Source organism: Cercospora beticola, chromosome 2, assembly GCF_033473495.1.
Source record: "Cercospora beticola chromosome 2, complete sequence".
In the NCBI taxonomy this organism is placed as follows: Eukaryota; Fungi; Ascomycota; class Dothideomycetes; order Mycosphaerellales; family Mycosphaerellaceae; genus Cercospora; species Cercospora beticola.
In genome coordinates, this window is record NC_088936.1 from 2,281,631 (window position 1) to 2,294,542 (window position 12,912).

The window sequence follows — 12,912 nt, forward strand, 5'->3', positions numbered from 1 at the left end:
TGCTTCGGTAGGTCTCCCTCGTCATCTCACATACTCACACCTTTGCAGTATACACAGTCTTTTACTATCGCCAACTACATACTCTCCTTGAATTCCGCACGCAACGTATACCACAGATAATCTCTGCAAATTGTGAGATCTGGAAGCACGAATACGATAGATCGGGCCCTCTACGTATCTGAACACCACGAAGTGCAGCAAAGTAGCTTTCAACAAGACGAGTGCAAGACGGTCCTGCAGAGAAGACGCGACAGATCAACTCTCCACGCATCTCGACGCCACTAAGCAAAGCCGTGAAGTTTTCAGCGAGGCAAGCGGAGCGACAGATTTTCAGAGAGCATCAAATTTGAAGTTCTCTATCCCTGCGAATCTGTTCATCAGTAAGCGCAGCAGAGTGGCTGGAGAGCAATCGCGTGAAGCAAGCGATTCCCAGAGGCAAATCGTAGATTCCAGCGTAAGCATGGCTACCATCGTTGACTACCCAACCCGAGCCTTCATCGGCTCATACGAGGACGTCAAAGCCTTCCTGCAAGCCCTCACTCCGGAACACAGATCTCTCATCAGGAACTTATACGTCTACATCAAAGCTGGTCCTACTCCGCCGAGTCTCAGATTACAAACGAAATTCAAACCGACGCATCGAGGTAGCATCTCGCAAACGACGATGGAATTTGGACTCCCGATTCCTTTCAAGGGTGATAAAGTGAAACTTTCGCCTGGGGTTTTGTGTTATGGGGGTAGGGAACAGATTGGCTTTAAGGCTGATGATTGGAAGGAAGCGGAGAAGGAGAGGTTGAAGGTGCATAAGGAGTTGGAGGCGATGGTGGAGAAGGATCGGTGTGTCGTGAGAGTGCACACTTACGAGCAACAGTTGTGTGCGTATGTTGTTGGGACTGAGGCGGTTTGTCGAGGTGGGCGGCCATGAGAAAAGAAATGGAAAGAGGAGGATGATTTGCGAGCTTGGATCGTGTTCGATTCGACTTTGGCGAGGAGTTTGGAAAAATGGCAGAACGACAGCTGGGTCTCGACCTGTGACTTGTCTTAGTCTCTGTTTGAGCATTCATGCTGGCGTTCGTCTAGAGTTGAAAGGAGTTTGTTGTGATGCTACAGTCATGACTATCTGGTATCTACATTTTATATAAACGCCCGCTAATGTTTCAATATTTGGAGTTTTGTTCCTCTGTGCAATCTCATGTGCCGCTGTACACCGCAGTGCATCCACGCCCACACTCAACCCTCTGCTCAACCCATTTCCAACGTCCATCACCGAGCTTAGCATATGCACGTGGCGTGATGTGGAATCGATGCTCTTCTTTCGCCCCTGAACTCTTCTTTGCGCGCTTCAGCTCAGCTTCCGCGTCCAGGGGTTGAAGGTATGTCGGAGCGCTCACATTGTTGCGCTTTCCGGTGCCGAGTTGATAGTGCTCATTTCCGCCCCAGAACACGATGTCTGCGCCCCAGTTCGTGTCGTCGTTGCTAGTTTTGGATGAGGCATCGGTGTATGTGATATTTTTCATGACAGCGGCCGCATGAGTGGAGCCCACAGATAGGCTTTGCAAGCGGATGGGTACAGTAGTGTTGGTCTTCTCGTCGTATTCGAACAGACCAGAGAGGGTCGGGATCTTTGCAGGCGTACTTTGCACGTGTGTCCACCTATTGTTCGCCAAATTGCCGCGGATGCCAGAGCCAAACGCAAACGTGTCTGCCGTCACGCGACCGACTTGCAGCCTTGTCCTCGGATCGTCCGGATCGTCTTTTTGCGATGCAACCCGGGTGGCTTCCACAGTCATGTAGCTGTTCTCACCTCCAGCAGCGATGTCGGTGATCTTGGGCGTCTGGCTTGTGCCAGAATATAGCTTCTGTGTTGGCAGTAAACTTGGCGCATCAACCGTCATAGCTTCAGCGGTATTGTCGAAACCGAGCTGTCCGGCCATGTTATCGCCCCATGCGAACACACGCCCATCCTTGTCGAGGGCCAGGGAATGATGATCACCACTAGCAACTTTGATAATGTCGAAGCCACGAAGGGTGGTGACTTCGTGCGGTTGATCGAAAGCGCCTTCCGGGCGTGTACCCCAAGTCAAACCGGGTACACCTAGTTGACCGCGAGACGGAAATGAGTCTGATGCAGCAGCTGCGGAGAAGACCCGGCCCTTGGACGTCAGGAAAAGCGCATGTTCGAGGCCAGCAGCGACGGAATTGACCTTTTCACCTCGTCCCAGAGTTTTTGGCGTCAGATCACGGTAGGAGATGTTGCTTCGGCCGCTCCAGAAAGGTATCCAGCTTGACTCTGATGGCTTTGAGCCAGTTTCCTGCTCTTCAGCGGATGAGGGTATGCTGTAGACATTGCCGCTTTTAGACAGTCCAATGATGCGATCCTTCGTGATGCTCAAGCTGACCAAGTCTTTGCCTGTCAACGTTCGCACCGGAGCTTTGAGGTCTGCCATGAATCCGTTTCCCCACTGCATCAGATCGCCCTTTTCGTCGATGGCGGCGCCAAAGTTGCGATCGAGCTTGATGTCTCTGAGCAGCATCCCATCGAAGTAGGTTATCCGTCGAGGTGTCTTGATGTACTTGTCATCACTGTCAGGAGCCACGACCTTGCCACTGTTGCTGCCCCACGCATACACTCCAGGCTTCTCCCAACTTTGCTTGACCTGATGGTGCTGGCTGCTGATCATATCTCGGTTTTCTTCTACGCTGGCGTTCTTCTTCTTTCGACTCTTCTCGAAGATGAGAGGATTCTCCTCCTCTTCCTGTGGAGCTTCCGCATGTGCTTGGCGAACGAAGTGGCCATTGTTCACGTAGTATTGCGAAGCCGTGGCAAGACCTCCCGCCGCAATGATGGCAAAGACGGAGCGTCGGAGCTGGCCTTGTTTACGTGCTGCGCGTGCGTGGTAAGAGATGGTCGCGACTCGTTCTGCCCGCTGTGCGAGGAAAGCAGCTCGACTGGAGGCATTTCGGGTTCCTGGAGATGGTTTGGCTGTTTTGGTGGCCGTCCGGACGAGGTTCTGTCTTGAAGCCATGATCGTATGTCGTGCGGTTGTACGGGCTTGACCTTTGCTGCGACGATTCAATCAAGAGGTCGCTGTGCCCGTGAAGATGTTGATGATGATAATGGGAGGAGAGCTCACTGGCCGAGCGCACGATAGCCAATGAACAAGAGGCCGAAACTCAATCTTGAATAGATCGTGGGCGTCATGGCGGAGATGCAAGCGAACGAGATCGGCCCGCACTCAGCTCCGCTCCGCCCGCGGGAGTGCGATGCCGTCCTGGGCACTGCCATCTGCTCGCTCTCTTCGACATGCCCGCCGCGACACCACGTCCGAGTGAGCCGCCTTCAAATGTGCACATGCGGAGCTACATCTTGCAGGTCACCTTGCTAGATTCGGGCGAACTTACACGCATCACGGTCTGTGGCTTAGCGGAACCTGGATGCGGTGAACGGCAATGCCAGCATCCTTACTATAACGACTTTACGAATAAAATATACATGGACGTGTTCACATCCAATTGATACTGCCGTCTTTTTGTAGAGCCCGCAGCTCATATGTTCCTTCGTAGACCTTTACACGCATTGCACATGCTGCAACGAAGGATCATTTCTATTCTCAGACCACGAGCACAAAGATGGCGCTGCAAGCAGCCGCTCACTAACTACCGCCCCACAGGATTGGCTCGAGCCTCGTAACGTCAAACTAGCGCAGCCTTCAGCACTCAGAACGTGGAAGGCGTCGTGGCCTCCTTCACAGCGGAAAAAAAGCTCTGTAGCCTCGCTGTCGATGTCGTTCGGCGTGCACCTGGATCACACCCATTATTCCTGGTTCAAGCGACGACGACAGCAACTACATCTTACTGTATGGCCTTGCTCTTCTACTCTACCAGGTAGTCCGAACTTTGGACGACCATCGCGCCAGGACGACTTGGCTCAAGCTTAGCAGTCGACAAGGAAATCGAGCTTTGCCGCAAGTCTCGCCCACAAGGACACCATCTGCATGATCTCGAGTCGACGACGAAACCCAATGCTCACCAGAGCAGTGCGAAACCCCTTTTCCGAACATTAAACGTGTCACAGCAAAAGGGCTGACCTGATGTTGAGCTGCTTCAATCGTGCATCTGATTCACGCTACAAATGAACGATACAGCACTGCCACGAATAAACAAGAGAGCGAAGATTGTACCGTGTCCGACGACACACAGGAAGCTCGACCAATAAAGACCGATTCGACGTGACTTGGCACGCTCGATATGGCCACCATGTATTTGCTGCACGGTCCACTCCAGCATCGAAAGATCAACGACGCTCGAGGAATGCCTGTCGACTCCGCTATCCGCAAGCCGACACTGGCACTATGTCTTCTGGCCCATATTTGCGGTCATCTTAGATGGACTTCCGAAGACGCAGCCTGATGTGCGGGAGTACGACACACGCGCCGCTCAAAGTCGCTGCTGAACGAAATGTGGACGCCGCGCGTACGATTGCGAAAAGTACCCAACCACGGTGCAACGATGGACATCGATTCGAGGTATGCCCGGATCAATGCCCTCCGGAACAGCAACATGGCCGAGCATGATTGCGCAAGAGATGGGACAACTGTTTTGCGCTGCACGGCTACTATGAGACCACCTTAGCCGCCCATAACTTTTCAAGCCGCCTTCGGTCGAATCTGAGCGGTATCTGTCTTTTTCACCGCTCTGTTCGCCGGCGTACCAGTCTCATGCGTCCGGCGCTTGATCGAAAAGTGATGATTAGTGACCCGAGTAACTCTGAATCCCGTGCGGTGGAGAATGTGTTACGAGGAGTTGGCAATCCCTGCCATGGTCGCAACCCATGTTCCCTGGCACCTGCCTGAGGTTGAACTAGCCTCCGCTGACTACTGTACAACATCACATCGACTGAACTCCGCCGTGGATGCGCAACTGTGGTTTCCTGACGCGAGTTCCCATACTCATCATAGCCCGCAATTTCATAGTGCGCCTGCGCTTATGTGCCTCGGTGTCACCAGTCGATTAATCAGCATTCATCTGGGAGCGGGTATCAGGAAATCAAGCGCTCAAGGCCGTAGGGTGGTGACATGCAGCTTGTGTTCGCAGGTGGTAGGGCTCACTTCGGATTGGCCGCCTCCGTCCTGATGTTGGGCTGGGCCAGGGATTCACATTCGCTCGAATCTCGTTTATGCTGACTCCAACCGACCTCTAGTAGTAGTCAGCCGGTCGAGATGCAGCTAGTCATCCGCCAGGAACGAACGTCTGCGGCTTGATCTGTCATCAAGCCCGAACATAAGACGCGCCACAAGACGCGATCTCCTCTTTGTGCAGATACACGGCCGTAAAAGCCATGCGAACTGAACGACGTCGCACGGTATGCACATGGTGATGCAAGCTCTGAGAACATGATACACGATTCTAAAAATGTTCCACGCAACGACGATATCATCAGCTGGAACGTCGTATATTAGGCCTCCCAGCTGTAAATCCTCCTCGCCGGCCAAGATCCGCTGCCTGGATTTTAGTGGCGCTCGGCTCCATAGCAGCGGGGTTGGATGCCACATCTCGGCCAACACGACTGCGAGCAACCTTTCGGTTCGACTTGATCGTGCTTGATGGTGACCTTTCCTCTCCACTTCACTCGTCAACGCGGCATGCCTGTTAGCCCGCGTGTTGCGCGGCATCTTTCGACAGAACATTGGCTCATTTTCACCTCAAGTTGCCAGGATTAGCCACATTTCCTCCTGCAGGAATCGTCACGCTTTAGGGTTGCCTAATATAAAGCGATATAGTCTCGCTGCTCTCTGACAAACAGTGCTTACTGCGTCTCGAAAGATTCAAACAGCTGCGTCAATTCACTCGCGTGCCGAGAGACCGCAGAATGCACACCTCTATTTTCTATGGCCTGGTCGGTCTGGCAGCTTTAGCTGCGTACAAGGTGCTCGTCATCGTTCTCACTCGGATCCAAAATGCTGGCACGTCAACCATCAGCCATGTCTGAGTTCTCGACTGACACATCGTAGTCAAGGCTCGACAACTTGGATGTGCAGAAGCACCTATGTATCCCGATTGCGGGTTCATGGGCCTCAAACATGTGAAAGAGTTGCAAGCCGCCGATGCGAGAAAACAGTTCCCGGACTTTTTGGCCGAGCGACAGAGAGTTATCAGCTCACAGCTGGGTCGTCTTGTCACGACCTTCAAATACACTGTGCTTGGCCAAACGATCTTCTTCACCAGTGATCCAGAGAACATCAAGGCTGTGAGCAAATTGACGCTGGGCGTTGATACGAACCATCACTGACATGATTGGGATTCTTCAGATGTTGGCTACACAGTTTGCAGATTATGATCTTGGCCCGACCAGACATGCCATTATGGGAGAGGTCCTTGGAGACGGCATTGTATGTCAGTATCTTGCCACAGACCGCAGCAGCTGACTATTGAGCAGTTTGTTCAAGACGGAAAGAAATGGGAGCACTCTAGAGCGATGCTTCGACCAAACTTCGTGCGCGAGCAGGTCTCGGATCTCGATATGGAAGAGCGACATGTTCAAGACTTGTTCAAGGTTATGCCTGTCAAGAACGATGGTTGGACTGATTTCCTGGACATTCAGACACGCTTCTTCCGCCTGACTATCGACGCCGCCACCGAATTCCTGTTTGGAGAGTCCGTTGACTCACAGATTGCTGAGGCCTCAGGTGTGGATACTGGCAAGTCTGGTGCGCAAGAACATGCCGAACGATCATTCAGTGTCAACTTCGATCAAGCACAGATGACAATGGCCAAGAAATTCAGATACGGTGACATGCATTGGTTGCACAATCCGAAAGAATACAAGGTCAACGGGGAGATTTGTAACCAATTCATCACACGCTACGTCGATCTTGCGCTGGCACAAGGAACAACTACGCCCGAAAAGACAGAGGATAAGGAGAAGTACATCTTCTTGGAGCAGCTCGTCAAGCAGACGCGTGACCCTGTTGAGCTCCGCGCTCAGCTTCTTAACATTCTGCTCGCTGGGCGAGACACGACGGCCTCTCTCCTGTCATGGACCTTCCATCAGCTTCTGAGACACCCAGAAGTATTCGAAAAGCTGCGAGCAACTATTATTGAGACCTTCGGCACATATGACGACCCCAAGGAGATTACATTCAGCACGCTGAAGGGATGCCAGTACTTGCAGTACACCTTGAACGAGGTCAACCGACTGTGGCCAGTCGTACCGGGTAACGGACGTCGTTCCAACAAAGCCACCACCCTACCTCGGGGAGGTGGACCAAATGGTGACTTGCCAGTCTTCATCCCCAAGGAGACAGGTATCGACTACAGCATCCACGTCATGCACCGAAGAAAGGATCTCTGGGGTGAAGATGCCGAAGAGTTCCACCCGGAACGCTTTGCCAACAGGAGACCTGGCTGGGAGTATCTGCCTTTCAACGGAGGGCCAAGAATATGTATCGGTCAGCAGTTCGCTCTCACAGAAGCGGCATATGTCATTGTGCGACTGCTACAGAAGTTCGACAAGATTGAAGCCCCACCTGGAGCACTCGAGGGCGTCGTGACTTCGAACTTGTCGTTGACAAACTGCCCAGCAAACCTGGTCACTCTGCGACTGCATGAGGCGAAAGCATAGATTCTCTTGCGTTACGTTATTTTGAGCCACAGGGCGTCATAAGCGGTACTACAGGACTAGATCCACTCAACAGCGAGCATTTCGACTTTTACTCACGACAGCCTTCTGCCTACTTCAACTCTTTCCCTTTACCCTTAAAGTTCTCATCTAACTCATAGACGATCGGCACTCCCGTTGGGATTTCCACGCCCGGAATATCCTCGTCACTAATCCCCTCCAGCTCCTTCATCAACGCCCTCAGACTATTCCCATGGGCGGCAATCAACACCACACTTTCCTTCTTCAACTCCGGCACAATATCACTTTCCCAAAACGGCAAAGTCCTCTTCAAAACATCCTTCAAACATTCCGTTTTGGGCACTTCAATCCCCTGACTCGCATACCTCCCCCCTTCGTCCTCCGAAGCACGATACTCCTCACTCGTTTCCGGAGGTTGAATATCAAAACTCCGTCGCCAGAGATGTACTTGCTCATCACCATGTTCTTCGGCACTTTGTTTCTTATTCAAACCTTGCAAGCCGCCGTAATGGCGTTCGTTTAGCGTCCAAGATCGGACGACCGGTATCCAGAGACGGTCTGCTTCGTCGAGCGCAAGGTCTGCGGTAACGATTGCGCGGCGGAGAAGAGAGGTGTAGACTATATCTGGGAGCCAGTTGTGTTGTTTGAGAAGTTTACCGGCTTGGATTGCTTCGGTTGTGCCTTGGTCGTTGAGGGGGATGTCGACCCAGCCGGTAAAGAGGTTCTTTTCGTTCCATTCGGAGCGGCCGTGGCGGAGGATGATGAGTTTGTATTTCGAGGGCATGTTGAGTTCTTATTCCTGGTGTTTATTGGGGCTTCTGCGGCAGTAGAGAAGGGTTGTGTCTTTTGTAGAGTCAGCTAAGGAATTCTGGACGAGGAATCAAAATGTCAATCATTTGCTCGGCAGAGACGTCATGTCTAAATGGAAAGCTCTTGTACTTTTTTTCTTGTTGTAGCACTAGCTAGCTACCTTGATGGTAGTAAGCTGAGGCCATCGAGGTGACAAAAGCAATAGCTCTCCGGATGTCCGAATTTAGCTTGATCCGTGTGACACCTGATGAAGAACACACACATGTAGCGACTGCAACGTGCTTCTTGTGAACAGATATGGCAGTGAAATCCTCATAGTTCGAATCGAATGCGTTGATACAGCAATTGGTGCAGAAGAAAACGAAGCCACATTCTTGGCGCCGACGAACGGTAGAGCAGATGTGCTATACGCCGGAACCAACCTTGTTGCACGGCATCGAGGGGCTACAGTCCCAAGTCTTCAGAGCGCGACTTGCTATTAGGGTCGAAGTACGGTGCCTCGCCAATGCCGACAGCGCGATTGCCAATGCGATCTCCAAGGCCATCGTAATCGAAAGTGGCAGTGTGGAAAGCACTGCAGACCATGATTAGCATGCGTAACTGGAATTCAATCATGTTACTAACCTTCTGTTATCCCAGATAGCAATATCGTTTTCATTCCTCCACTTGAAGCGCACAGTCAAATCGTGCTGATCGAGGATCAACTGCCTGAATTTGGCAAGAAGCTCATCAGATTCATCCGCAGTCAACTCGTTGATGAATTTCGGGAATGGGCCAAGTGCATAAATGCTCTTCCAGCCAGTGACGGGATTTGTTCTCACTAAATGAACGTCAGTCTCTCACTGCCGACCTTTAATGCTGTATGAATACGAACCAACTGGGTGAACGGCACTCAGCGTCTTTCCCACGTTCTGTGGGCTACCTCGGGGCTCTTCGTAGATGAAGACCTTCTCAGGATTCGCTGCAGCGGCCTTGATGAAGCCGTCGCCAACAAATGTCGCGGTAAGATTCTCGAAAAACTTCTGGTATAGTGGTGAGAAACGATCGTATAATTCATAACCAGAAGCCCAGAGGGTATCACCACCAGTCTTCGGAAGCTTCGTCAGCCGAAGTGAAGTGTAATCGGCGGGCACTGGCTCGAATTGAATGTCACTGTGCCACAGCGCAGCATCATAACGGCGGCCCTTCTGCTTCTGTGCGTCGTGCTTGTAAAGCTCCTTGCGAGCGATCGAGCTTATCGTGGAAATTTCATTATCTTTAGTGGCTCCAAACTCCGAAGTGCCGTTCAAAACTGGGTGAATATGCAACGTGGAGTCCTTTGGCTTGCCAGCAAGTTGGCCAAGACGATGAACAAATTGCTTCTGCAAGTCATTCGTCAAGTTATCTTGCTTACGGAAGAAGACCACACCTCGCTGAGAGACTGATCGATATTAGCATAGATCACGTGCGGTTCATATAGACTCACTCGCAATAGCAAGGTCACGCAGGCGTTCATCAGCATTCTCAGCCTTGAGAAGATCGTCGACAATGTTGACATCGAAGTATTCTCGGCCGATGACTGGTGTAGTCTCCTCAGATTTGAAGTGATCAAGAGCGCCGGATGGCTTCAGAGGAGCTGGATAGGAATTCTTGCTAGGCGGAGTCCCGTGAATTGGGACATCTTCCGAGAGGATTCCGGGTGCCATATTTCGACGCTGTTCGCCTGTGCTAGCGTGCGATACACGGCACATATATCCGTCTTCACATTGGACTGCTCACTTGATGTGAATGACATGATGCTGGAGAAAGTTTCTTGTCTTGCTTTGGTATCAAGGACGTCTCTTGCGCTGCTGGAACAGGGGGCCAACATGAAAATCGAGGGTGGAGTAATGGCGACTGTCATTGGAGTACTGTGCCCGCCATGCTGCTCTGAGATCGCTCGCCTTCTCCCTTGTGGGCATCTGAGATTGCGTGTCGTGTGGGCGATTACTCGACAAAGCATCACTGTATGCTCATGCGAAGATGGAATGGAAAGAGGTCTGGACGGGCGGTCGGTCCGACGATTCGGATGGGTCTTGGCGTTGGATGTGCTGACTTCTCTTTCCAACGGCTGGCCATTTCCTCTACAAGCAAGTCATCTCTCGACTATTGCCACCGCTTCGTTAAAGCTGCACCATACTGTTCATCCTACATCGAGGGGCCAGTCACCAGGGACTCCGCGATGAAGCAGTTCGCAGAGCCGCTTGCTGAGGACGAAGAAGTAGCACAGGAAGCCTGTGAAAAAGGAGAGAAACGCAGGTCGGGTTAAACAGGATGAAGTCGGTGCTACACCTCCACTCTGGACCCAAGGAGGAGTTCTTCCAAGTCATTCCGTTGACTGCACCAAACCACGATGTATCAATCTGCACTCCGGAAGTGCTCGTACCGCAGAGTGGCCAAGCCCAGGAACCGATCGGGAGATGACTCCTCATTCGCCCACCGCACCCATGTTTATCAACGCGGAGGACAGATAAGCTCCCACCGGGCCATGTTGCGCTGCGATGTTACTCAGTGACATGACTTCTCTCACCTGTGCCCTGTGCAGTATCAACTCAACTCTCTACGGCAAAGCTGCGGCCAACATGATCGGCCGGCATGCCCTATATTGTCCAGCCGTGGTAATGTCTGCCGTCGGCGATAAGGTAGGCCGGGCACGACGACATCGCTTTTATATTTTCTGAACGATGTACCGTTCTGTCCCTTGAGACGTTCGTGCCTCGTCAAAACTCACTTACACAGCAATGTCTTCCCCGGACGGCGACCTCAAGCTTCCTTCCCTTGAAGCTCAGAAACGCGATTCGAGCGATCTCCAGCGAACCAATTCTATCTCCAAGGATCACAATGGCGACACTGTCATTGTCAAGGAAGATGGCGAGTCCTTCACAATATCCGCTGCCGCGGAGAGAAAGCTACTCTGGAAATTCGACCTCCACATACTGCCACTCTTGGCCATGATGTACCTCTTCAACTCGCTGGACAAGTCGAACTTGGGAAATGCTAAGACTGCCGGACTTGAGGCGGATCTTGGGTTTGCGGGCACAAACAAGTACAACATTCTTCTCAGCATCTTCTTTGTACCATACGTGCTCACAGCACCATTTCTGGGAATCCTGGGAAAGATATATGGTCCAAGCAGAGTGCTGCCCTGCATGATGTTTACCTTTGGAAGCATGACATTGCTAGTCATAGCTGTCATCAACTGGGGAGGATTGATGGCGTTGCGCTGGTTCCTAGGCATGGCGGAGTCTGCGTTCTTGTAAGGATGGCGTTGCATACAACCGATGCTCACTGCTAACATTGTCATTCCAGCCCACTCGTCATCTACTACCAGACCACATTCTATCGCCGTGGCGAATTGGCCCGTCGACTCGCCCTTTTCTATGCTGCTTCGAATATCGCCGGTGCCTTTGGCGGTCTTCTAGCATATGGTGTGTTCCAGATCGAAGGCGGCGTGCTTCCGAGCTGGAAATACCTGTTCGCGATCGAAGGTGGCCTGACGATTATCGGGAGTTTTATCGCCTTCATCTTTCTCCCCTACAACGCTGCTTCTGCCAGATTCCTCACACCCGAGGAGAAGAAGCTCGCTTTCTACAGAATTCAAATCGACTCTTCGTCAGAGGTTGAAACCAAGTTCAACTTCCGCGAAGCAATCAAAATCTTTAAACACTGGACAAGTTGGGTTATTCTCGCCATCCAAATTTGCCTGGGAATCCCACTTCAGAGTGTCAGCTTGTTCCTGCCCCAGATTGTGGCACGTCTCGGCTACAGCACGATCAAGACGAACCTGTATACTGTCGCGCCAAATATCACCGGAGCTGTGATGCTCCTCATCTTGGCCTACAGTTCCGACTACACCCGACTGCGATTTCCTTTCGTTGCGTTGGGTTTTCTGTTCACCTTCACTGGCATGGTAATCTACGGATCTATCTCCGACGTACATGCCAACATCCAGCTCGCCTACTTCGCAACCTTTATGATGACATGGGGAACATCAGCTCCGTCTGTCATCTTGGACGTCTGGTATAACAATAACATCGCCGATGAGAATCGTCGAATGATGTTGACATCTATTGGCGTTCCTGTCGCGAACTTGATGGGCGTGGTGTCGAGTAACATTTTCAGAACCCAGGATGCGCCTAATTACATCCCGGCGTTGGCAACGACAGCAGCGTTCGGAGGGTTTGGAGCTGCTTTGACGCTCTTGCTGGGCGTGTGGATGATCTTTGATAACAGGAGACGGGATAGCAGGCAAGGCGGAGTCAAGATCCGAGCGATAGATGTCCCTACTGAAAGGCTCAAGGATGGGCCGGATTGCGAAGAGTTCAGATGGTTCTACTGATCTCGAAGATCAATTTGTTGGCCATGCAGCTGCGCCTGGGTCGCTAAGCAATTTCTGTAGACCTTTTATGTGAGATGACTTCAACTACATTCATTTCTTCGTCTGT

General features: G+C 51.8%; 6 protein-coding genes across 6 annotated transcripts; 3 read left to right on the forward strand and 3 right to left on the reverse strand.

The window, feature by feature from the left end:
* Positions 1 to 460: 460 nt before the first annotated feature.
* Positions 461 to 925, forward strand: RHO25_002892 (uncharacterized protein; the record flags this gene model as incomplete). The annotated part of the gene is made up of 1 exon (XM_065602320.1): positions 461 to 925. The coding sequence occupies one exon, from the start codon at positions 461 to 463 to the stop codon at positions 923 to 925; it is 465 nt and encodes a 154-aa protein (XP_065458392.1).
* A 265-nt stretch (positions 926 to 1,190) lies between these two features.
* Positions 1,191 to 3,026, reverse strand: RHO25_002893 (uncharacterized protein; the record flags this gene model as incomplete). The annotated part of the gene is made up of 1 exon (XM_023598434.2): positions 1,191 to 3,026. One exon carries the CDS (start codon positions 3,024 to 3,026, stop codon positions 1,191 to 1,193), a length of 1,836 nt encoding a protein of 611 aa, XP_023455814.1.
* A 3,020-nt stretch (positions 3,027 to 6,046) lies between these two features.
* On the forward strand, positions 6,047 to 7,621 carry RHO25_002894 (uncharacterized protein; the record flags this gene model as incomplete). The annotated part of the gene is made up of 3 exons (XM_023598435.1): positions 6,047 to 6,247; positions 6,309 to 6,389; positions 6,437 to 7,621. The coding sequence occupies 3 exons, from the start codon at positions 6,047 to 6,049 to the stop codon at positions 7,619 to 7,621; spliced, it is 1,467 nt and encodes a 488-aa protein (XP_023455809.1).
* Positions 7,622 to 7,730: 109 nt separating this feature from the next.
* RHO25_002895 (uncharacterized protein) lies at positions 7,731 to 8,423 on the reverse strand (the record flags this gene model as incomplete). Its single annotated transcript, XM_023598436.1, has 1 exon — positions 7,731 to 8,423. One exon carries the CDS (start codon positions 8,421 to 8,423, stop codon positions 7,731 to 7,733), a length of 693 nt encoding a protein of 230 aa, XP_023455808.1.
* A 470-nt stretch (positions 8,424 to 8,893) lies between these two features.
* RHO25_002896 (uncharacterized protein) lies at positions 8,894 to 10,134 on the reverse strand (the record flags this gene model as incomplete). Its single annotated transcript, XM_023598437.2, has 4 exons — positions 8,894 to 9,023; positions 9,074 to 9,269; positions 9,324 to 9,869; positions 9,915 to 10,134. The coding sequence occupies 4 exons, from the start codon at positions 10,132 to 10,134 to the stop codon at positions 8,894 to 8,896; spliced, it is 1,092 nt and encodes a 363-aa protein (XP_023455811.1).
* A 1,074-nt stretch (positions 10,135 to 11,208) lies between these two features.
* Positions 11,209 to 12,806, forward strand: RHO25_002897 (uncharacterized protein; the record flags this gene model as incomplete). The annotated part of the gene is made up of 2 exons (XM_023598438.2): positions 11,209 to 11,723; positions 11,777 to 12,806. The coding sequence occupies 2 exons, from the start codon at positions 11,209 to 11,211 to the stop codon at positions 12,804 to 12,806; spliced, it is 1,545 nt and encodes a 514-aa protein (XP_023455810.1).
* Positions 12,807 to 12,912: the final 106 nt, after the last annotated feature.